We start from the raw sequence: 24,727 nt of genomic DNA, 5'->3' as shown, positions 1-24,727 counted from the left end.
TTAGTTGTCTGGAAAAATAACTTCATGCATTTTCTGCTTCTCTAAAAATGTTTGATTTAGTTGAATTTCAGAAAGAAAAAATTCATAATGGTTCACTGGCTTTTTTGGCTGTTTCTTTGCCTTTCATGAGACAGTATGTTCACATTTTCTAGGTCCTTCCAAATAGGATTGTTCACAGGTTGAATACCTTTTGGCTGCAATTTTTCCCTGCATTTTTTTTAGTCAAAACTATCTTCAAACCAAATTCCAACTTTTGTTACTGTTGTCTTCCTTTTTTATCTGTCTTGTTTTTACAAGCACATCCTGGTGAGTACATGCTTCAGTTAACTACGTCTGTTTATTTTGATCCAACAACCTATATCAGTACCTTTCAAGGAAAAAAGATCATCTGTTTCAAGTGGTTTGGTTCAGGCTGTGGTAATAGTTACAGCCCTCTTTAGTAGTTCTAATGAAGTTAGTGAGCATTATTGAAGTGTTAGCTTTTTATTACTTTTATTTTTGCAAGATGTCTTTTTTTTTTTGCGTGCCAGAGAAACTTTGCCTCAGTGAGCAAAGCATGGAATTATTTCGAGATGCTTTCACCTTTTCCCTTAAAATATATGGATGTGTTGTTGTTATAGCCAGTGAAAATTACAGAACATTGTTCTTGTGGGTTAAAAGTATGTACTGAGGAATACAACTTGTGTGATAAAGGAATTTTTTCCCTACTTCATCTAATCCATTTGCTTTAAGGAAAAAAAGGCAGCAACTGAAAGAAATAATTCTATAAACATGAGGGGAAATTGAATTGCTCATTCTTTTCCCAGTTTACACCCTGCTTGAAGAAAAGCTTTTTACTGGATGGAATCTTCAGAGGAGTACAGGACTGAAATCAATATGCTTATGCAGATGTCATGGTTTAAAACCAGATGGAAGTTAGGCTTTAAGCAGCCACTCCCTTCCCTCACTCCCTTTGGTAAGAGAGGGACAAAAAGGCAGAGATTATGGACTGAGATAAGAATTTACTGGAAAACATCAATGAGAAAAGAAAAACAGCAACAACACTAATAAAACATTGTATAAAAGGTGATTGCATGCAAAAATGCTCATGGAAGTCCGTGCCCATGTTTTTTTCCCCAAGCTTGAGATAACAAAAAATGATGATGCAAGCCAGCTGGTCAGACCATCCACACCACCTCACCTCTCCAATCGCCATTTGTTCTCCTGGGAAAAGGAACAAAATGGCCATGGGAGGGTCATTGCCTTTTTCTTCCACAGGAAACCACACCGCCTTTCTCCTGGAAAGTGAAAATCCCCTTCACCCCCCATGATGATTTGGGTGATACAGAGTAACAATGTAGGCATGCCCGCATGGCTTCAAGCTCCCCTCATTGCCAGTGGAAGAAAATTGATTCTGCGCTTGGCTGAAGCTAGGACAGCATATTAAGAGCTCTAAATTGGAGGAAGCCTTGAAACAGCACTTTTTAATATAGTCTTTTATATGAGTTGTGTTTCGGGTTTTGCCTACTTTTACAGGCTTGTTGCTCCAGTGGGTTTTTTTTTTTGGAGCTTGTCTTACTGGTCATGTTCTTTTTCCAAAATTGTTCTGTTGGTATTCTCTAGAGTATCCAGGTAGCTGCTTTGAAAACAGTTGGGAGAGATTTTTGTCAGAATATAGAATTTTGACTGTTAAGTTGAAGCCATTCGTCTGAATTCTGGGTTGTTTTTGGGTTTAAAAATTTCATCATACCTACTTAATTTGTAATGAGGTATAATTGTAGCCTGATAAGAGTGCAGTTCATGTTAATAACCATATATAGCTTCAAATTCGTTGTTCTTAAGAAAAAATGGTAATTGATACCTCTGGGATAAGTGTTCCTATAGAAGGACTTTTAAGAAAGATAGAAGACTAATTCAGTCCCATTCAAGAGCCTGAACTTGTTTTTTTTTTTGTTCAAGGAGTTTAAAAAAGTTAAGAAACACAGTCTTTTATGTTAGCTCTAATGTTTCAGATAATGAGACTTTAAAACGATTGCACTGCTTTATATAGGAAAGAAAATAATAATATAACTTGTGATGACTTGAAAGAAGGTGAAAAGCGCTGCATTCCCAATCCTGTTTGTAAATTTGAAGATGTATTTGAGCATTATCCTGATATTATGGCCAATATAAGAAAAGTTGGTTTTCAGAAGCCTACACCAATTCAGGTATGTCTTCAATTTTGATGACTCTTTAACTGAACCTTAAGAGAAAAATGAAGACTACGTTTAAGTATTTGTTGTTTTATGTTAGTCCCAGGCGTGGCCAATTATACTCCAAGGAATTGATCTTATTGGTATAGCGCAGACTGGAACTGGGAAGACATTAGCATACTTAATGCCTGGATTCATTCACTTGACTTCACAGCCAACGTAAGGACTGCTCACAGGTCTGATTTGTTTAGCTGTGCATACTTCCCCCTGCACTTACTTCCTCCTGCACCCAACTCCTGAGATGATTTTTCTAGTAATGAAGATAAAAATCATGTATTGAAAAAAAAATATATAAATCTCATGGAATAATCACCAAATTTGTTACCAAAGACAAGTTAGTATTCCATTTGCAGCAGTGTACAGGAGAAGTTTAGAACAGTATAAAAATGTTCAGTGTCAAGCATGATGGACTTTGCCCATCCTTATATACCAACATTCTAAATATGCTTTGTTGCAGATCCAAAGATCAGCGTGGGGGGCCTGGAATGTTGGTTCTTGCTCCCACCAGAGAACTAGCACTTCAAGTAGAGGCAGAGTGTTCAAAGTATGCATACAAAGGAATTAAAAGGTAGTCTTGCTTTTCACTGGCTTGTTAAGTAATATCTTTTTTCTCCTACCAATGCCTACTACAATAATTGCATTTAAGAGGGGAGGAGATAGTAGTGAATGCAGAGTTTATATTTTCCCAGTTTTCAGAATTTCTGTTTTGACTAATCTCATGGTCAAAGTCTATGAAGCTTTTCTGCTTCTTTTGCTTCTGAGTTGACAGCTAAGAAGAATCACACAGAATATGCTGAGTTGAAAGGGACAAGGATCATCAAGTCTGGCTCTTAGCCCTGCACAGGACTAAGAGTCACACCATGTGACTGAGGGCATTGTCCAAACACTTGAACTCTGTCAGGCTGGTGCCGTGATCACTTCTTTGGGAGCCTGTTCCAGTGCCCAACCACATGCTGAGTGAAGAACTTTTCTCTAATATCCAACCTAAACCTCCCCTGACACAGCTTCAGGCCATTCCCTTGGATCCTGTCACTGGCCACCACAGAGCAGAGATCAGTGCCTGCCCCTCCTGTTCCCCTCACAAGGAAGCTGTAACTGCAGTGAGGTCTCCCCTCAGTCTCCCCCAGGCTGAACAGACCAAGTGCCCTCAGCTGCTCCTCACACAGCTTCCCCTCAAGGCCCTTCCCCATCTTTGCTACCCTCCATGGACACTCTCTGATAGTTTAATGTCTTTCTTACATTGTGGTGCCCAGAACTGCCCCCAGCACTTGAGGTGAGGCTGCCCCAGTGCAGAGCAGAGCAGGACAATCCCCTCCCTTGCCCAGCTGGTGATGCTGTGCCTGATGCCCCCAGGACAGGGTTGGCTCTCCTGGCTGCCAGGGCAGAATCTGGCACTTTCCCTTATTGAATGTCATGTGTTTGGTGATTGCTCAGCCCTCTGATTTGTCAAGGTCCCTCTGCAGGGCCTCCCTGCCCTGGAGGGAGCCAGCAGCTCCTCCCAGTTTTGTATTATCCGTGAACTTGCTTAGTACCTCTTCCAGTCCTGCCTCCATGCGATGAAGATCTTAAGAGGGCCAAGGATGGAGCCCTGTGGGGCCCTTCTAGTGACAGGTCACCAGTCTGATGTCACCCCATTCACTGTAACCCTTTATGCCTGACCTGTGAGCCAGTTGCTGACCCATCCCGTGGTGTGTTTATCCAACGGTGTGCTTGACATTTTGTCCAGAAGGAAACTGTTAGAAATAGTATCGAAAGCTTTACTGAAATCCAAACAGGTTACATCAGCTGGCTTCATTGATGATCTTGGTGGGTTCCATTGTCATAAAAGGAAGTCAGGCTTGACAAGCAGAACTTCACCCTCGTAGAGCTGTGCTGGCTATGGGCAGTGACTACATTGTCTTACAGGTGTTTCTCAGTACCTCCCAGAATAATCTTCTTCATAACTTCATCAGGAACCTTTCTGGATTCCAAAGACCACTCAAAAATCATTGAGAGAGACTGCAATGACATCAGCCAGCTCTTTACATCTGTAGAAATCCAGCTGGAGCAGCAGATCCTGCATAATTTGCAGCTCAGCTGGGAGTGGATCATCCTCACATTGTAGTTCTCCAGCTCAGGGCACTGAAATCCCCTTGGTGCATCATCTGTGGCAAAGAATGCATTAAACAGCTCTGCCTTGTCTTTGTCCCTGCGTGTGAGGTGACTGTCCTCATCCTGTAATGGGCCAATGTTATTTTTACACTTCCTATTGCTACCTTCTCCAAAGAACACACCTGGATTTCTTTTCTAAGAGATTACTTTGCTGAATAATGTTCATGTTCTAGCCCACACAAATCTTTTTGTAATGTTTTTTTTTTTGGCCCTGAGTCATGGGGTATATTCCATCTCTGTCTTTTTTTTTTGTTTGTTTGTTTGTTAAACTTTATGGTATTTTCATCAGCCCATTTCTCTAGCCTTATTGTTGTTCTTCTGGTAAAAGCCTAATTCTCTTGAGTGTATCAGCTCCTTCCCCAGCTGGGTTTCATCCACAACCTGCTAAGTGTAGATCTTCATTTAAGCAATTAAACAGACATTACTGTACTCTGAAACTTGTTTTTAGGGGTCTCTGTTAACTTTGTGTAGCACTCTGAATAAGTCTTACAGTCACCCCAACAACAAAACATATCACTTCTGATGGTACTGTTAGGAAAATCATGTATCCTTTCATATGCTCATCTATTTTTTGTGTAAATATTTTCAGAACAACCCAAAACATATGAGCTATCTTCTTTCATGATTTTTTTCACTGCAGTTTCAGCAGGAAACTATTGCTGAACTGTTGAGGGAATGTCATTTAGGGTTAATTTTATTAATTACTGCAATACTGTCAATCACACTTATTGTATTCCTTCCACTTGTTAATCCCAGGTGACACTTTTGAAGCAACATGGTGGCATTTATTTGAAAAGGATTGACTTTAGCTGAAATTCAATACACTACGTCTGTAAAACTTTTATTTTACAGTATTTGCGTCTATGGTGGTGGGGACCGAAAAGGACAGATAGACATGGTTACCAAAGGTGTGGATATTGTTATTGCTACTCCTGGCAGACTGAATGATCTTCAGATGAACAACTTCATAAACTTGAAGAGCATAACATATTTGGCAAGTAACTGATATGCAATGAGTAATGCACCAGCTGGGAAATGGTTGACTCAGTTTGAATTTAAGCTTTAATTGAGTTTTCTTTAAACTTCCAAAGTATTAATTACAATACAGCTTAACACTGAAATTGGTGTTGGAGGGATGATTCATGCTTACTATAATTGCATTGCAGATTTGAAATATTCCCTAGGAAAAATAGGCTTCTAGCACAGCAAACATTTTTAAGATGCTAAATTATTTTTTTAGTAATGGCATTGTAAAATTCATTTTGTCAGGATTAGTTACCAATGGATGAAGCGCCTTTCTGAAGTTGTCTTTTCCCTTTCTTTTTAAAGGTTACCAGTGTCTCAATTTTTTTTTAGAGCTTGTGTGGTAGCAGAGTCACACACAGATATTTAAATGTTGGGGGACTGACTTTCTTTTGATCTCAGTGGGAAAACAGCCTTATAAATGTTATTATAATCCTTATGTCTTCATTTCATTTTTGCCTTTTCCTGTGCTGAACAGGTAAGACCATTGCTGTTTGTAAAATGCTTCTATATATTCAATTTATTTCTAACTTGTCTGTGAATTGTTGCCTAGTTTGACAATTTGGCCATGCTTTCTGTCCACCTCACTATTCTGTGAGAGTTAAATTCTCTCCATGTTGTAACAAGTTAGCTCAAATTCTAAGTGATAGTTGTGAGCTTACTTGCAAAGCCAGTAGTGGTATAGCATCATTATAAATTTGGCCATTTGGGAAAAAAAGTTTATTACAGGAGAGTAGCATTCTGTAGAAGATTCACATGTAATTGCTGAGCAGGAGAAAAACAAGCCTGAAAACCTGCATTTTGAGAACTTTAGGAACATAGATCATCTTTCTGCCAAGGTGAAGTAGAGTTATACCACAGGCACACACTGGTTCCGTGGGTATTGAACCAAAAGCACGTTTCAGTATGTGCAGCATATACTGAAGTATGACATTGCTAAAAAGAATTAACTATCAAACTGAAAAATATGATGATGTGAAGCAGGAGGAGAGACAATTTTGTTGCTCCACTAGCAGTTAAGTGTTTTCAGAAGAGCCAATGCAAGAACCATATATTGTGATGTGGTTAAGGTCTCATGCCTCAGACTTTAAGGAAATTCTGTGCTACCATAGCCTCATGTGAAAAATTGGACATTGAAAATTCTATCTTTTTGTAATCTTCCTGTATATTTATCCTTGTTTCTTGTGCTTTTCAATATGTATGATACTTTCTGTTTCCAGAGCTTCATTGTCAGTTTTCAGCCAACAAATAATTGAATCTTGTGGCCTTGCTTTAGGAAAAAAAGAGTGGTAATAGATTTCACGTTTGCCATCTTGGATGAAGAACACTTTTCATTGAAGAGCTTCATTCACAGTTTTCGTTTAAAGATATTACTGAGTCTTAGGAAGGTTCCCAAAGTAAACTGAGTGTTACTTGCTAATATGATACAATTATTTCCCAAAGGACTTCCAAGGTCAGATACTGGGATACACTTGTTAAAACCCAACTAAATGTACCACCCCCCAGGAAAGAAAAACAACAACACAAAACCAAGCTCTGGTAATTATGTCTAATTAGGTACTGGACCCAAGGTGAGTTTGAGGTTAGAATTTCTCTTCTTGCCTGACAACCATCAAGTTGATCAAGTCTTGATTCAGATTTTTAGGAAGCCATTTATTCAAGATAGACTGCTGTTTTTCAGAAGTAACGTTGTAGATTCTGTCATAAACAGCCTTTTGATTGTTCAAAATACATGTCATACAAAAATATGCTGTTTTTTGCCTGTGTTCAGTGTAAATCAGTATTCATTCATCAGCAGTCTGAAGTAATCTTAATTCTTTGGACTTCATGCTGATAAAGCAGAAGGAAGGAAATTGGCATTGTGCATGAATAATTGGGAAACATTTAGGACAAAGTGTAATTTAAAAAAATATATATAAATCATGAAGGAGGATGTAAAAGGTAGATTGCAGTAGTGCTTTTATTCTTCAATACAAAAAAAATGGTGTTAAACTTACCAATAACTGATTTAAAAGAAAGAGGAAACAAAATAATTTTCAAAGGAAGAACTGGCTTGTAAGAATTTTTTGCCAAGAAATAGAACTGAAATGAACAATAGTGACAAACTAATAAATATGCGTATATTTAAAGATAACAAGAAACCTAAGATTATGTCAGTTGAAGGGCATTTAGATTATAAACCAGGATGGGGCTGTGACACATTTGAAAAAAATCAGTACTAATAGCTACCTGATATATATTACAGCCTTCTTAATGAAGCAGCTATCAGAAACAAGAAAAGTAAATTTCAGCTACCTGATCCATCAATTAGGCACAGATGCTTCCTTTTCCCTCTGCTGCAAGTGACCTTAATAGCAAAGAAAACTTCTACTGCTGAAAAAGGCATAGCAGCCAACTCTTTATGTAAAATTAGTGATGTTTCAGCCTTGCTATTCTATTAGAATTCATATAGTTAATGACACCTCCATGAGCCCTCTAAAAATAAAGCTAATTAAATCAAGAGCTGAATTCTTGTCTTGTCTCAGTTGATAATTTGTGGTTATTTCAGAGATTTACATAAATAATGTACTAAACCCCTTTAATATAATAAAATATCAGAGAATAATGGAACAGCAAAATTAGGACAGTAGAAAGAGATTATCATCAATGTCTTGTATTTCCACATAAGTGACTAGAAATTGTCAATGCTTAAAAGCACAATCCATATAACTTTAATTTTCAAATAGAGTTTCTATAAATCAAAGAAAATAAATGAGTCTCAGATGTCAGTCTTCTTTCTTTGTATGAGACTGAAAACATTCACAAGTGTGCTTGTATATTGGAATACTTTTCAGTTCCAAAAAGATGTACTCAGACCTCCAGCTCTCTTGTTCAATTCTGGCTTTTTTTACCAGATGAAACAAGCTTGTGCTCTGGGAGTTGTGCTGTGTCCTAGTGTGTGTCAGAATGTATGCTCTGGCTTTTTTCTACTTGTAATGAGGAACTAAATTGACAAGAGATATTTTGGTATGAGATATCTTATGAGGTAGAAATGAGATTTCCCCTTAAAATTGCAAACTATTTATGTGTGTTGAGCAGGTTGCTCCCCTCTGGGTTTGATTTGCTATGGTTTATTTGGGTTTTTTTTTTTAGTTTGTGCTTAGTTTTAGCCATCAACCTAATTACTGGTAAAACAAACAATTGTTTGGGTTTTTTTATTGACTTTAAATGCTCTTAAAGGAACTGTGAATTTTCTTGTTTTGCCTGCAAATATAATACTGAATGATAAAGTGTCAAGGAAATTGAAGAGGTAAAATACAAGTTGAACAGGTTTTGCAGTAAGTTATGGAGAAGATTCTGCAATTAAAACAGTTACCCTTAAAATCTTTTTCTGTGTAATGTCCTGCTGAAACAAACCCTTATCCGAGGGACTAGACAGAGTAAATAACTTTGTTTTTGAACAGGTTTTAGATGAGGCTGACAGAATGCTGGATATGGGATTTGAACCTCAGATAATGAAGATCCTAATAGATGTGCGTCCTGACAGACAAACTGTTATGACAAGGTATCTAAACATGATAGTGCTCAGGACTTGAACATAAGGTTATTGAACAAGTTAATTTCAAAACAAATGTGTCAGTTATTAAAATTTTTACTAGTTTTCTTTCTAATTTGGTCTAGTCAGTCCTGATGAGTCATTTGACAGATTTTTTTTTCAGTTTGTACTGTCTTTTCTGTTTTGTTTTTTTTTACATCAAATATAAAAACAGTTGAGTTGTCCCAAAAAAAGGAAAGTATCCTCAGAGTGCTGGAATTTGCCATATCAACTTAAAATGCCAACTTACAGTTCTCCATCTGGGACCAAAATGTATTTCCTGACTTTCTGACCAGTATCTGTGCTTGTCTGTACCTGGATTAATTTTGAAATTATGCAGCTTTTGGAAACGTAACAATCAAATATCCCAACAATAATTTTTGTTCCCTTGTTTTGCATTTAAGCTGTTGTTTAAGAAACAGACTAGAAACTTGCTTATTGGGTATTGTTCAACTACTAAACTCAGCTGAAGCTTCAATAGAAAGGTTCCATAATTGTTGCCTGTACTTTTAACCAATAAAATGACCTCTTAAGCTCAAGTGCTGTTTACTATTAATGTAAGATTAGTTAAACTCAATACTGTTACTGCATATGTGTTTCACTGGAATATAAGAAAGGGAAGAAAAGAAGAGTATGATGAAATTAATGAACTGAAGAAAATTTGGCACAGTATTCTCATGTGTGTGTTTTTTTCTCTTCACTTCCTGTTCAGTGCTACTTGGCCTGATGGTGTCCGTCGCCTAGCAAAATCCTACTTGAAAAATCCCATGATTGTGTATGTTGGCACTCTTGACTTAGCAGTAAGTTGTCGTGTTCTTTTTTGGTTTTTCCCCTTCCTTTTGTAGAATAACCTATGTGTAAGCTAGGAAACTTTTTGCTTGTAACTAACTGTATGTAAGTAAATGCAAATGTCTTTTGTAATCAATCTGAACTTTCAAGAAACAGCTCCGTGGTATTTATTTTAAAGTTTCCTTAAAAGTTCAGAAAAAAATTTAAAAGTATAAACCAACATATTTGCTGTAACAACATCTGGAAGTCTTAGCTCTTCAGTAGAAGACATAACAGGTGAACAAGTAACAATCATATTGAATGTTCTACTTCACAATGCCAGATGTTTTTGTGTGATCCCTTGGTTTTGCAACCTTAATTTTGGTGCAGCAAGTTCTTGTTCTTTATTTGGTTTTTCTTCTGAAGATCTTTCTAATGCATACAAATCCTTCTCTAAATTTGTGTTTCCTAACTGTATCTTTCTCAAATGGAGTGGGAGCTTTGTACTAAACTCTTGGAGGACCCTTGTCTATAGCAGAAAGTATGTGTTAAGAGTAAAACCTGTCCTTAAAGTCCAGAACTTCTAACATGTGGATGTAGTTGCTTATTTGTCATTGTTGTGCAGCTATGTGTATTTGGCTTCAGTACCAGCAGAATTTACAGGAACACAGTTTACCCAAGATCTTAGGAAAGTTTTCTTTTCAGTTCCATTTTTTTTAGTGATAGGGAATGAGGAAATCTAGTATCCAGTACACTTATCAGTAGAAATAAAGTGTGCTTTTTGTCTGTTCTGTTCAGAACTACACTTTTATCAAAGGGCAGTTCTTGTCAGGATTGGAATTTGAAAGACATCAACTATTCTTGTAGCTCTATTCTCTAGAGCATTAATTTCTTTTTACAGGAGCTTCTCCCAGCTGACAAATCTGGTGGGGGGGAAGGGTTCCCATGTGGAGAGAGGATCTTTGTCTACTTGATTGAATCTTCAACTCTTGCCACAAGATCATGATACCATGCCATGAAAATGTCTAGATATTTTATCTTATTATTTATACCTTAGGTATTCTGTGGTAACCTTCAGAGGTAATGGAGTAAATTTTTAAATGAACTGTTATTGGAATAGTTAGAACTGATCATTTCGAAGAGATTTACAGCATCTTTAAAAGCCTGTAATTTCAAATAAGACTGCCATTCTTCCAACTTTCTCTGGAGTAACATGAAATATTTGCAAATTAAAGAACTTAAATGTGTTTTTCACTAATAATATATTCCTCTCACCTCACTAATTGCTACCCTTTAAATCTCTGCAAATAAATGGTTTGGCAAACTGCTTAAAGGTAAAATTTATTATTCTCCTAAAGCAACAAGGAAGTAAGAAATATGCATTGTTTGAACTCCAAACTGATACATATTAAAATAGGGTTTTTTACGGTGTCATATATTACTAGTTTTATAACATGGCAATATGGAAATTAACAGGGAAAGATATTATTGTAATCTGTTTCTACCTAACATCCCTTTTTGCTGTTTGACAGGCAGTAAGCACAGTACAACAAAAAGTTATTGTTATCCCCGAGGAAGAAAAGAGAGCTTTCATGCATAGCTTCATTAAGTCTATGAAGGCAAAAGATAAGGTCATCATTTTTGTGGGCAAAAAGCTTACGTATGTAATCACTTCCCAGTATCATCTCTGTTTGGGGCTTTTTTCCTTACAGAAATACTGAATAGTTTCTTAGTTCACATAAGAACTATCAAGTGTAATAGCTCTTCTCCACAATATGCTGCTATTAGTATTACTTTTATTTATTTATTTCTTCCTTTAGACTGGCTGACAGTTTGTATTTTTTTTATATCATTAATGGTGGTGGTAAGTCTCAGTTTCACATAGCTCACGTGGGATGTTTGGATTCTTGGGGATACATCAATGTGATGTACTGGTTACTTCCATACACCTCTGGTGCATGCAAGACCTGATTAATGTGGGGGTGGTCATTGTATGATACTTGAACTTTTTGAGTCAACAACACAAAAATAATCTAGTATTCCTCTAAATTATAAATAAAGGTAAATATTTCTATGTGGATTAGACTTGCTTTCCTTTTTATAATAAGTATCAGCGGACCTCAATAACGTTTTGTCCTTAAGCACACATTTAGCTTTTGCTGTCACATTACTGTCCTTTTGATTTAAATCTAGATGCTGCACTATTTTGTTTCTTTTTTTTTTTTTCTTCTGTTTTAAGAGCCATTGCTTTATTTCACCCTAGAGCTGATGACTTGGCAAGTGACTTTGGCATCCAAGGAATTCCAGTACAGTCACTTCATGGCAACAGGGAACAATGTGATCGAGAGCAGGCTTTGGATGACTTCAAGAAAGGTGAGTTTGTACTGAAGTACTGGTTTGTTTAGGCCAGACTTCTAATGTTTTTTCTGTTCAAAACTTGTCTAAGTGTCATGTCTCTTTAGTACTATAGAAGTTAAAATATTAATGAGCTCTGAATTTTATATTTTCCTTATTAGTTTGACAAAAAAAGACCCAGCAAACAAAGAGATTGCTCTTCAACAAAATTTTGAATGTCTGGGAGTTTAATAATTTAAAGTAAGGCTTATTTTACTTTTGATATTTCTGGAAAAATTGGTATTGTATGTCTACAGAATGGTAAATTTAAATGTCAGATGATGGTGTTTTCAGAGAAACAGTCCTGCTCCAGATCATGCTAGTAGGGTTGTGTGAACACAATTCAGGGTTGCGTGAACACATGCTGATAAAAGACTCATGCTGTGACAAGAGTGTCAGCTGAGAATATAGTTGAAGTTTTTGTTCTTTGGACAGACTCTTTATATCAACCAGGCATATTTCTTACTTTTTCTGCACTCTGCTGTTCTCCTTGTGAAATGCAAATAGTAGCAAAATTACATTTTGGGTGCTTACTTAGCAGTTTGTTTTTGGAGCTAACTCAGTGGGACATTCAACAAGCATATTTTTACTTTGTGTTAAGAATATTAAGTGCATTATAAGCTAGAAAACCAATAGACTGGAGTATGTTTTCTGTTTGTTCCATAAACTCCTGTTCTCTTCCTGTCATACTTACTGTAGGCAAAGTTCGAATATTGGTGGCTACTGACTTGGCATCCCGTGGCCTCGATGTGCACGACATTACTCATGTTTTCAACTTCGATTTCCCTCGCAACATTGAAGAGTATGTTCACAGAGTAGGTCGTACTGGAAGAGCAGGGTAAGTGTTTAGCAGAAAATAGTCATGTGTTATCAGTGTTTTGTTATGTTTTATGCACAACATAGGTGTTTTTCTTGTCAAATTCTAGAGGCTACAGGTGATGTGGGGTGGGGAAGTCAAGACTTCAGTCTATCAAAGTATGTTCTAGAAACACACTGCTTTATGTCTTTAAATGAATTCACTGTTAAATTGAAGGCAAGCAAGTTTTATGCTTTTCTGTTATTGAATCAAGGGTGTTTGAAAGCTGGTATAAATATGAGGAAGAATTAGAAAAACAATTTGCATTGATATTCTGGAATGTTACTTCCTTGTTTATCTCTTCATGAGCTGCTGATTTATTTAGTTGCTAGACCGCGCATTGCGAAGAAGCATCTGTAGGTTCAAAATCCGCAGCCGATCACGGTGGTGTAGTGTAGTGGTAGTTCTTTTGGATGCTGCTTTCCCAGGCTAGTACAAGTGTGATTTTTCTCATTTAATCATTATATGAATGTGTGTCTCTTCATACTTAAATATGTTGCCATTATGCTATGTTTATTATCTAAAATCTAAATTAGTTGTGCATTTGCTCCATTTTAGGTGAATTGCTGTATTGATTTTTATGAAAAGATGTTCTCTGTCATGTGCATGGTTAATGCTCAAGCCACTTTTATTCTATCACCTCAGTAATATTGCCTGTGGTGCAGTTCATTACTGCCTAGGTCAGTAGTAAAAGCCTGGCCAGAGTTGTTTGGAGGATCAGCAGTTGTTTCCTTCCTCGTTTAGGCGCTCTGGGGAAGCAGTAACACTTGTCACGGGCAATGATTGGAGGTTTGCGTCCGAGCTGATTGACATTCTGGAAAGAGCAAATCAAGTAAGCATACAGTACTGGGTAAGATTTATATTGGTTCTGGGTTAGCCCCTGAAGCATGTCATGAAGGTCTAAGACTATTTAGACCCTTCTTGGTGAATGTTTGTGGTGTCTCAGGGAAAGAAAATGGGTATTCTAGTCTGTCTTTTCCTAGATAGCCTTAGCTGTTTTTACTTTACAGATGAGTCCCAGGAAGGAACTGTGAACTTTAACCAAAGCCTTCTGTGTCTAAAGAAAAAGTAACTAACATACACATTGATGTCTGCAGAGAAATAATAGGGTTTATTTTATTTCATGAAATTTTATTCCATTTGTATTTCACTTTGGGATGCATGTACCAATTTCTTGTTTAACGGTCTAAATATTAACAGTACTTGTATCAGAAGAAGCTTAACTATCTTATCTGTTTATTGTACCTGACAGTTGTGGCTCCTGCACGTACTTTTCCAAGCTTTATTACTGATGCCTGTAAATAGTATGTGAAGTGGAACTGGAATGTGATCTCTTTCTTTAAAGAAGCATATTTTTTCTTGATACCATATCTGAGAAAACAGATAATTGTGTTAGTGTTTTTTGCTATAACAAAGAACAACATTTTGCCTGATTTATAGTAAACCCCCAGTTCAAGTCCTGACTTGAGCTGAAGTTTTGTTTGTTTGGGTTACAGTGTTTGTTTGTTTGGTTATTTGGATGGGAGTTTGAGTACATACTAAATGGATTTTATCTAGAATCTGTGGTTTTTACTATAGACACTTACTCAGACTTTAAACCCTGGGTTAGAACTTCACCTCAATCTTCTGTTTTATGACTCTTCTTTGAAAGACACTACGCTGCTTTATTGAAAGCCTAGTAAGATGCTTTTGAGAGGGGGGAAAGGAGAAGAAAACAGTGTAGAACAGTAGTTACCTAATAATTCTTTAAAGTTGCAGATTTGAGGTTTTTGGTTGGGGTGGGGTTTTTTTGCTTTGTTTTTATTCAGAAAATGCAAGAGGTAAAACCAGTAATAATACTGTGAAGCTACTCTAGAGGTGCCTTGAGGTTTTTATTCTGTGTTAGCAATTACCTTTCAAGTCTTGTCTCCAGCTGTAGGCTGCAAAGTTCCCAAACTGGTTGTGGTTTTTTGTAATGTGTGATAGTTCAACTGGGAACAAGTCTGAGTTCAGAGGAGAAAAGAGGAACTCTGAATTCTTCCTTTCAGAAGTAACTATTAGTCACAACATTATTCTCAAACTTAGTTATGTCTGATAGAAAGGAAGTATCCCTACAGACGAAGTGTTGGGGTTTTTTCTCATGACAAATAAAAATACCATTGTTTCAGTCTTAAAACATTATGTAAAAGTAAGAGAGAACTGAAGGCTCAGAATACTTTGATTTCAAAACAAGTTAGTTGTTTTTGTTAGCAAAATGTTCTCTGTAATTTTGAATCTACAGATCTATAAAGAAAAACAAGTACAACAAAAAGGTGTCTGTTTCATGCTGAAGGAATCTTTTATATATAAATGCTTATTAACAAGCATGGACAGATTTAGCGGAAAAACAGTAAGCTCTGTGATACCAAGAAAAGCATTCCATATAAATTATGGCACCTTTATCCTTTTCTCACTTGTATGACCCTCTCCTAGCTTATATGTTTAGCAGATACACAGATTTTTCATGAAAAATTTCAACAAGGCACTAGATGCTGGGTATTACCTCACTGAGATTATGTTTCTGTATCCTCACTTCTTCCTGCTCTTGACTTGTGCTTGCTCAAAAACCACTCTTGCAAGAAATTGTTGTGATTTTAGTTTGGAATAAATTATGCTTCAAGCTCTAGGGGAGGATTTGATACTGAGGAAGAAAATCATCTGATGTTGCAACTGAAAAATTACTCATTACTTCTATCTCCATTGATAAGCCTGTTGTGCCTTTCAGCTAGAGATACATTAACTTTATTTTTAAATCATGTTTGAAACTTAGGCAGAATGGACTCTTCCAGAGTTGTCATATTTTGCCAGGATAGTTGCTTACCAGTAAGAGCAATTCAGCGCATAAAACATATACTAGTGAGCTGTCTCTCATGCCAGCTCACGAAAAAGTTGCTGATAGCAAATAGCAAGCATTGCTCAATTATAAAGCCTGACAAAAGAAATGGAAACTAGAGGAATATAACTTCCTGCTCCACCAGACCTTTTGTCCTGGCTGTGTTCTCCACCTGTTCAAGCATTGCCAAGCCCAGGCACGTTTAGGGAGACTTTAAGATATTTACATTTGTTTGTACTCTGCTGTTTGCACTGTATTTGTGCCACTGGCAGACACAAATGACACAGACAGAGCAATCATATTAATAGAATGTTCACACAGTGCCCTTTGCTCTGATCAGGAAACTGATTCTGGAGGGGTGACTTCCACTGACAGCCACGTGCCATCGTAGATTGCTGAAGTGGGCTGGCTTTGACAGATCAGTGATCCAAGACCTCTTGACAGTACAGTTGCACACTGTGCTTTTTGCAGTAAACATTGCATTAATGTCAGCATTTTGCCCAACCTGGTTTAAGAAGTCTTGTTGGATACTGCCTTTGTTCTATGAGCAAAAGAATGGTATCTGGGGGTTTTTTTCCATCACTGTCACTCAACTAATAAATCTGTCTGTAATTCTTCACATCTGGCCTCAGTTGTTAAGAACTCTGAGGTGAGAGTGTATGGACGATACTATTCACCTTTTCCACATAATAACAAACATGCCAAAAATCCCTGTGGATCTTGGTAAGGTGGTCTTACAACCTCCCAGTGGTGGGAGATCTGACCATTTTCTCCTGCTCCTCTTTCCTGATCTTTTTGCTTTGTTCTAAGCATGTGAGAACCATTCCTATGCCAACACTTTCTTTAAGTCACAAAATTTCTCTTCAGAGGCTCTTAAAACTTCCATAAGGAATTTAATACAAATCAACATTCAGTAAATGTATATAGTATGACATCACCTTTAAGTGGCACTGGATGTTTTTACCAGCTGTTCCTTATAACTAAAAGATAAATTTCTGTTTGAACTATAATGTTGTAATTAGCTGGTTATATGTTGCCATCAGATATGGTGATACAAGCATAGATATATTATTGAAAATCCACTATGATTATTATTTTTCAGTGTATTTCAGTACAATCTTACATAAAAAGATTTCTCTCTGCATTGTTACAGAAAATAATCTGCAAAGTGACAGGAGCCAGATAAATAATGAAATCAAGTTTGGGAGCACACAAATCAATAGCATTTTCATAAAGCAGTCTGAAAGTTTGGATTTATTTAAAATTCACCTTGGTTTTTTGCCTGCTTTCTTAATAGGTAGTTCCTGATGAGCTTATTGCAATGGCAGAAAGATACAAACAATCACAAATGAGAAAAGAAAATGAAAAGGATATACCAAGACCTTGGAGAAAGCCCTCAAAATAAGTGTAGTCCCTTGAAGTTACTGAAACAGAGAAAGTGATTTTAATTAGTGTTAGCTTCCATGAGCTTGAATTTATTAGTTTCATTTTGTGTTTGATTGTTTTCTGTACCTGTCCTATTTAAACAAACTTCTCAAAAGCGTCTTAGAAAACTGGAGTAACTTTATATAGGAATAAATCTGGTTTTGCACTTGGACACTATTTTCACATAATTTTTTCTTGTGTGATGTATGAAACTTCTAAAGCCATTGTCTACTGGTTAAAAACAAGTATTGTGGCTTTGTTGGTTGGTTTGGGTTTTTTTTTAGTTATATGCAGTATTGCTATATAAGAATGTAAAAGATAATTTTTCCTCTTATATTCAGAGAACCAGATTATTCTTTGTAAACAATGTTTGTCAATGTAGTTTCAAAATGCTGTACCTTTGCCTTGATATGTTGCTGGCATGCAGGAGGATTTCTCAGGATATTGAAAACTGCTCTGTTTGCTGTTCCTTTTGTTTGCTAAAGCAAGTTTTCTTTATTCATATTTTAAAACTTAACATTGGTAGTAATTTTTGTTAAGACTTGTGTCTCAAGATTTTTTGAGAGAGGTCTTCATTTTCTTGTAATGGAGGAGAGCATGACAGGAAGTACTTGTTTGTGGCTAACTGGGGAAGAAAACCCACTTTTGGTTTTTGTGGATGTAATATTCTAGCTTAAGGAATGAAACCAGAATTTACTAGAGCAACGTTAACAAAGTCATGGAAAAAAGAATACATTTGAAGACCAGCTTTTATTTCTTCCAGATAAAATTGATTCACACTTTACCTTTGGATGTCAGGTTCTGTCACACAGACTCCCAGTGATAATGGGGCATGTTTTCTACTCTTTGAAATTTATATGGGAAGGAGTTATTCCTTCATTTGATGCTTGGTCTGAACTTGTGTTTATTTATGTGTCATATGATTAAATAAAAACTAATAAACAAAATTCAGTAAAATAAGAATACTTTAGTAAAATTACTCTCTAAATATTCTTTCCTCTTAATTTGCTCATAATTGAGGTAAATCTGGGCATTATTCAATCCAGTAAGTTATTTTGCCTTCAAAAAGTAGGCAAAAAATATGGACTTCCCATGGCTTCTATAAGTAGAAGCAAAAGATGTATTTATTTGCAGTTCTCAAATGCTGTGTACTTCTCACCTGCACGATTTTAGTAATAGGAATGATTATAATATTTTTTTCCTAACACACGTTTCTTCAATATGAGAGAAATTGATAGGAATTTCAATTTCAGAAGTGTCCAGTTCATGCTGCATTTTGGTTTTGGAAACCTTTTATATCAAGAGTCTTCCTCTTTGATACAGGTTGAAAGATGCATTTCTTTCTACATGATTCATCATACAAATAAATGCTTATTGGCAGAAAACCATCTACTCTGTTGTAGCATATTAGGTAATGATTGTTTCCCATCCAAAGCCCAATGAAAAAAACTGATTTCTAAAGTAATTCTGAAGACTCAGAAAGGATAAGTTACTTCAGGAACTTCATATTACTCAGGTAAAATATTCTCTCATTGGTAACTATTGCTGGTGATTGTCTTCTGCAAAAGATCTTCATATCCACCCAGGTAATCTGGAGAAGTTGTTCTGGTTAATGTCGAAGTAACTCCAGGGATTTTTTTCTCTTCTGAAAGTAGGAGTGTATTTTGGATATTCTGCAGTGGATCTTAATTTTAAATAAAATTGTCATTTTTTCCTTTATGCAGTCTTTGATGCCTTTGTATTTGGAAACACAGAAATTACATGTGGGAAATTAACTATTGCAAATTCTTCTCTATGTTCTTTGTATACCTTGAAGATATTTTGCAGGTGACATCTATATTTGGAAAGGCAAGGTAAATATTACTTAAAACATTTATTTTAAGGGTTATGGCTAAGCAATGTGACTGAAGTATAGATTTTTCTCTTAGTGGTTTTCATGTCATTTTGTTTTGGGTTTTGTAGTACAGACTACTGAAGAGTCATTTATATTGCAGAGTTTTTTGTTTCAAATATGTAAAGTCAACATGATTAGATATCTGTTGTGAACAGTGTTCTTAATAATTCTCATGAAAGACTGGGAATCCATTGTTCAATTCATAGCTTATTTTTCTTGAAAGGAAATGATGTCTTGCCTTATCTTCTTGGCTGAGCAAGTTGTATTGGGGAATAAAAAAGTGAGTCAGCTGAGACTTTTGCAGGCAATCCACAAAAAATCCCAGGCATTGCTGAAAGGAATGATCCAAATTTCCCAAGTGCCAGTCTGTGTCATTTGGCCACATCACACAGGAGTGGAGAAAAGCAGTTTTGACATGATAGGAACAGAATTTTTCCAATTCTTTTGGGTGTTTCCTTTTAAGTTGCTCTAGAAGAAACTTCAGCAGTTTAAGACAACCTTTCCTGTTAAAAAAAAAATATATATATATTAGGTATCTTCTCTATAGTTCTAAATATGTAGATCAGATATTTCAACACAATTATGCATTAATTCTCTTGTTGCTTTCTTGATTCAGTACAAGATGTAATTGGCAGACCAACTTCTTAGTTTACTTGTTAAGGAGGTTTTGTATCTCATGTGGGATTTGTTCTTCCTTGTTGAAGAAATCTGGAAAACAGTTCTCATGGAAGTGAAAAATCATTTATTCATCTTGATCTCATTCAGCAGTTTTCTCACCATCATTTTAGAAATTGCCTTGATATGAAGGGAAATTTTGCTCAGAAAGTGGAGTCAGTCACTTTTTAAAGAATTTTTTTAAAACAGAACTGAATTTGGGAAAGATAATTGAACAACTCACATATTTTTGCATTCTAAGGCAAGTCTGGAGTCTAAACCACCAATGTGATTGTTTCCACCTTTCATTAGGTAAATGCAAGCCAGACATTCAGCAAGCACATGCAGTGTGGTATTGCTGTAGAACAATTATGCCTTAAAGACTCTTGCTTCCTATTATGAGTAATTACTGTTAGATCATATTCTTAAGTGCTAAACTGAAACAGTGTTAGTGCTAGCCCAGCTCACACAGGCTAAAGTAAAATATTCCTGTGAAATACCAACCTACAGCACTTTGGTCCATTGGATTCACAGCATGTCTTTGAGTTGCCATGGTTCTTTATCATATCCTTTTCAATATGTGAGAAGGAGAGTCGCCAGGTGTTCCCTGAAGTCAAGCACAAGACTGTTAAATAGTTACACAGCACTAAGCATCAGCTTTTGTAGCTAGAAAAAAACCCCAGTTTTGTAATTGACTTAAATACCCACAATTTTTTTGCACCTACTAAAAAAAACCCCATAATTCAGTGAGTGCAGTTAGGTTCTCCTTAACTCTCCAGCTGCTTCACAAACACAAATGGAATGTAATTAATATAGGACCTAATTGTTTGGATGCTTTAAATTCCTAAGGATGTTTGGATTTACTTTAAAATTAGGCTTAGTTCTGAATGTCCCTGGATTTGCTGAACATGATTTAGAGAACTGCATTATTCAAAGAAATCTACAGCCTTTTAATTTCTGTTATTGTGTTTTCTTTGTGCACTTAATAGGTTTGTGAGCTTGTCTCATGTAAGATGACTGTTCTAAGGCATTTCTTTTTGTTCTTCTGCTCATGCTTCTGAAAATAATTACTAATATAGCTCAATGCCCTGTTTCTAATACCAACAATCACTTTTGTCTTTTTTCATGAATTACAGTTTGCCTTGCCTGTTTGGCTCAGTTATTCTTTGCATTTAATTTGCACAGGAAGAAATTGCCAAATAAATCAGTACTTCTGTACTGGGCTTTGATAACATGGGCATGCTAATTAAAATGGTACCAGAATGTTTCTGCAAACTAAAGGAGGCTCAACATGACAGTAGTCTGGAAGAAAAAATGTTGTGGCCGTACCAGAGTTCAGTGAGAAATAATGTATCTTGATAGAAAACAGTTTGCTTCCTGCAGAAGTATCTGATTTGTGGATGCAATCTCATGTGTGGGGAAGTTCCCTGCGTTTTTAGCAACTTTATTCTAATTTCCTTACAAGAGAGTGCAAGCTGCTGTTAAGCACAGTACTAGCACAAGGGAAGGCTCATGTCCATGTGTCTGGCTGGAGTGGATCTAATATAATGCTCTTAGTAATGGTTAGTGTACAGCCTGGCAGAGTGGGCTTGTATTTACATTTCAGTACAGTACAGGACAGGTACAGCAGTACCACAAATCTGCTGCTTTAAAGAGGGATTTCAGTTGTCTGAGCTGGATATATCCAGGATGAGGTGTCTCGAAGATGAAATACTGAACATGATCTGGCTACCCTTTCTATAGCACTTGTAAGTGATCAGGTTGTAGAGAAGACATTTCATAACTTATTATTGTCCATATTTGAGGTACCTCTTAGAACTTTTTCTCTTTTGTTTTGCTTGGCTACTAAATAAATTGATCTAAATCTGAAATCCCTCCTCTTTTTTGTTCCCAGCCACTGTTCAATTTTGAGGCCAGCCTGCGTGCTGCAGGGCCAGCTCTGCTGAGCCTCCAAAGTCAAGATGATGTCCACTGATATTTCTAATGGAGGTTTTTTGATCTGAAGAGTTATTGCAGGGCTTCCAGCCTTTTTCCTTGCCACAGTGACTTCCATACCTAGTAACAAAGAAAGTGATATTTCATGTTAGATTGACAGATAGCTAGATAGATAGATTAGTAAGATGAAAACTTTTTTTTAAGAATGTTACAGTTTTTACTAAAGAGCTCATAAGCAATCAAAAGAAATACCTGGGTTCAGTCAATGGTTCTTTATCCTACAGGATGTTGAAACATTGAGACGGTCTATTGAAGAGTTCTATGAAACAGGGAACACTACTGTGTTTGCTTGATTTACTGTCTAAGAATTAAAAATATAATAATGTTTTTCATTTAACTGCTTCCCTGTTGAAAACACACAGTGAGGAGATCTGGCCACAATATTTCTGAAGGTTTTGGGGAAAAGTAACCCTAACTGGGGTTATTTTAATATAATTATATATATATATATATATATATATTTAATTATAAAAATAACTGGCATGCAATTTCTGCACTGATCAATAAAAAATATTAGGTACTGTATAAAAGAAAATACAGGTGCTGTATAAAAGAAAGCTCCTTGTTTTGCTACTACTTCAGCAAATGGCTCTTTGTATACTCCAGATAGATGCAAGATGTACAGGTTAGGTAGGAAATAGCAAGCATACATCCCTTAATGTTTATTATTTTCATACAGAAAATATGCATAGTGGAGTTAATAATGTAACAAGTTACCTATGTGCATTTGTGATTATTAACACAAGAGCCAGCTTGAGATACTGGGGACAGGAGGGGTTACAGCTCCATTGGCACAAAGAGACTGGCAGGAAAATGTGTGTTCTTAATACTGGGGCAACACATATGCACAATGTAACTGCGTTTTTACCACTTCCTGATGAAGCTTGTTCTCTCAGTACTCACCTTTAATGTTTTTTACTTCCTGTTTAATAATTTCTCTTAGTGCTTGAAGCATTTTAAAGGCTGATAATTTTCCATCTTCCTCTAAGAACTTCAACCAACCCTTTTCTTTTGGACTCCTTTTGAATGATACATAATAATAGGCTCCAGTATCATCAGACTCATCCAGCTGAATCCTTGTAACAGGCATTACAAGCATGATGTCAAACTCATTTGGTTCAGATATCTGCAAATATAAGAATAGAACAGACAATGTGCAACTTAGGTTTTATTCTCCTGAGATTTTTATACCAGTTGTGGTTTCATCTACCTTGGTGTCTGATGTGAAATATGAGCTCATTTCTGTGGTATTGCAGGATTACTGTGCATTGGGGTGGAAAATAGCAATTTGCAACTCACTTCCCAGCTCTCCAACTTATTAATTTTTTAAGATAGCTTTAAGATTCTTGAGCTGTTCTGAATAATTAATGTATAAATATGCTCAGACATCCTCTTGCACTTAGGATGTGAAGAAAAAAAATGCACTGCTAGGTCTGAAGCTAGTTTTAGACAGAAAAAAAAAAAGTGTCCCTATGTTTGACTTAGTTTCAGTCTACGGGAACAAGGAAAAAGGGTACTGGTTAATTACAGAAGGTGTAGGGGTTGGAATGGACCTTAGAGATAAAGCTAGTCCTGACTCCTCCTGCCCTGGGCAGGGATACCTTCCTCTAGACCAGGTTGCTCAAGACCTTATCCAACCTGGCCTTCAGCACTGCCAGGTTTGGAGCATCCACAATCTCCTCAGACACTCTGTACCACTGTCCCACCACCCTCACAGTAAAAAAATTCTTTCTAATCTAAATTTCTCTTCTTTCAATTTGTATCTATAACTCCTGCTTTTTGGAAAAACTATGAACTAAAGCCTGGCCCAGGGTTTCTCGTGCAGTGCTATACCTGACGGATCGTGTTGTTACACCGAGCTCACCTGCGTGCTGTGCGAGGGCAGGGCTTACTGCAGCCTAAACCGTTCAGGTAGCGTCTCTGACTCAGCGCACGTAGCACCATCCAGCAGGTTACTGATCATTTTGTAATGCATTGTGATTACTTCACAGAGCTATCCTTAGAGCTGTAGTTACAGTCACAGAGCCTTACTCGGCGGGAGAGGCCAGCTAAGAGCGGCCCTCGCGCGGCCGGCCCGCGATCCAGCCCGCCGCCGCCGCCCGGCGGGAGAGCGCTGCCTCCGCCCCGGCACCCACCTTGACGCGCTCGTAGTAGCTGCCGGCGCTCTGCCGCTCGATGGAGCTGAAGCAGCTGTCCTTGTCGCGGATGGCCTGGACCAGGTGCGGGACCACCGTGTTCACCAGTGTCGAAGCCTCGGAAACGTCTTCGCGGAGCAGGCTGAGCCGCGATAGCACCTCCCGGAGCCGCAAGGCGTCTGCCGCCGGCGGGGGGCGACGGCCGGCGGCAGCGACCGCCCCGTCGGGCACCGCCGCGACGCTCCCCAGGGCCGCGGGGACTCTGGCGGCCGGTGCCCTGCTCCGTGAGGAGGGGGGCGCCTCTGCGCCGCCCGCCGCCCTGCCCGCTGGCGGCTCCCGGGCAGCGGAGGCTCGCCGCGCCGAGCGGCCGCCCCGGGCAGGGGCTCCGTCCGTCCGCGGTGTCCGGAGGGTCGCGATGGCGCTCGAGCCTTCACCCGCGGCGCGGCCCCGCGAGGGGCTTCGGGCTGCGCCCTTCTCCGTGCCCCGGCTCCGCGGAGCTGTGGAACGCGTGCCCCGCCTGGCCCGCGCCCCTCTGCCACTCGCGGCGTCCATGGCCGCTGCTCCCTCTCCGCACCAGCAACACGGCGAGCGCGGCCCCGCGAGCAACAGGGTTCCCGCCTCTGGCTTCGGGTGAGTTCCTCTTCCAAGAAGCGCGCCTCCCCTAGGAAACGAAACCCGGCGAGCGGGGCGGAGGCAAGACGTTGCCCGGCGCGCCAACTTCAGCCCGGGCACAGGATAGCTCCGGCAGCAACAATCAAGCTGCGGTCTCCCTCCAA

General features: G+C 37.9%; 2 protein-coding genes across 2 annotated transcripts in view; one reads left to right on the top strand and one right to left on the bottom strand.

The window, feature by feature from the left end:
* The window catches only part of DDX43 (DEAD-box helicase 43), a 21,238-nt gene extending 3,822 nt beyond the window's left edge, over positions 1-17,416 (top strand). Inside the window, exons 6-16 of the mRNA XM_030946527.1 lie at positions 2,030-2,186; positions 2,272-2,390; positions 2,689-2,799; positions 5,235-5,376; positions 8,849-8,949; positions 9,692-9,779; positions 11,280-11,407; positions 12,011-12,120; positions 12,841-12,979; positions 13,742-13,847; positions 17,146-17,416. Coding sequence (XP_030802387.1) covers positions 2,030-2,186; positions 2,272-2,390; positions 2,689-2,799; positions 5,235-5,376; positions 8,849-8,949; positions 9,692-9,779; positions 11,280-11,407; positions 12,011-12,120; positions 12,841-12,979; positions 13,742-13,847; positions 17,146-17,253 — 1,309 coding nt within the window. The 3' untranslated portion in view covers positions 17,254-17,416. The remainder of the gene's footprint in view (positions 1-2,029; positions 2,187-2,271; positions 2,391-2,688; positions 2,800-5,234; positions 5,377-8,848; positions 8,950-9,691; positions 9,780-11,279; positions 11,408-12,010; positions 12,121-12,840; positions 12,980-13,741; positions 13,848-17,145) is intronic.
* On the bottom strand, positions 17,101-24,727 carry CGAS (cyclic GMP-AMP synthase). The gene is made up of 5 exons (XM_030946528.1): positions 23,952-24,727; positions 22,720-22,942; positions 21,631-21,876; positions 20,326-20,428; positions 17,101-19,670 (listed from the first exon to the last, which is right to left on the bottom strand). Exons 1-5 carry the CDS (start codon positions 24,501-24,503, stop codon positions 19,328-19,330), a joined length of 1,467 nt encoding a protein of 488 aa, XP_030802388.1. The 5' UTR covers positions 24,504-24,727; the 3' UTR covers positions 17,101-19,327.

Source organism: Camarhynchus parvulus, chromosome 3 (genome assembly GCF_901933205.1).
Source record: "Camarhynchus parvulus chromosome 3, STF_HiC, whole genome shotgun sequence".
In the NCBI taxonomy this organism is placed as follows: domain Eukaryota; kingdom Metazoa; phylum Chordata; class Aves; order Passeriformes; family Thraupidae; genus Camarhynchus; species Camarhynchus parvulus.
Note: the sequence above shows the minus strand (reverse complement) of the source record. Positions and strands in the feature narration are given on the sequence as shown.

Bases quoted from the DNA above. Each gene is read 5' to 3' on its own strand.
- CGAS (XM_030946528.1), bottom strand. From the start codon at position 24,503: ATGGACGCCGCGAGTGGCAGAGGGGCGCGGGCCAGGCGGGGCACGCGT. The intron at 21,877-22,719 runs GTGAGTACTGAG...CTTTGTTACTAG, and splicing joins GGAAGTAAAAAACATTAAAG to GTATGGAAGTCACTGTGGCA. The intron at 20,429-21,630 runs GTACCTCAAATA...GCTTGACTTCAG, and splicing joins AAGAGAAAAAGTTCTAAGAG to GGAACACCTGGCGACTCTCC.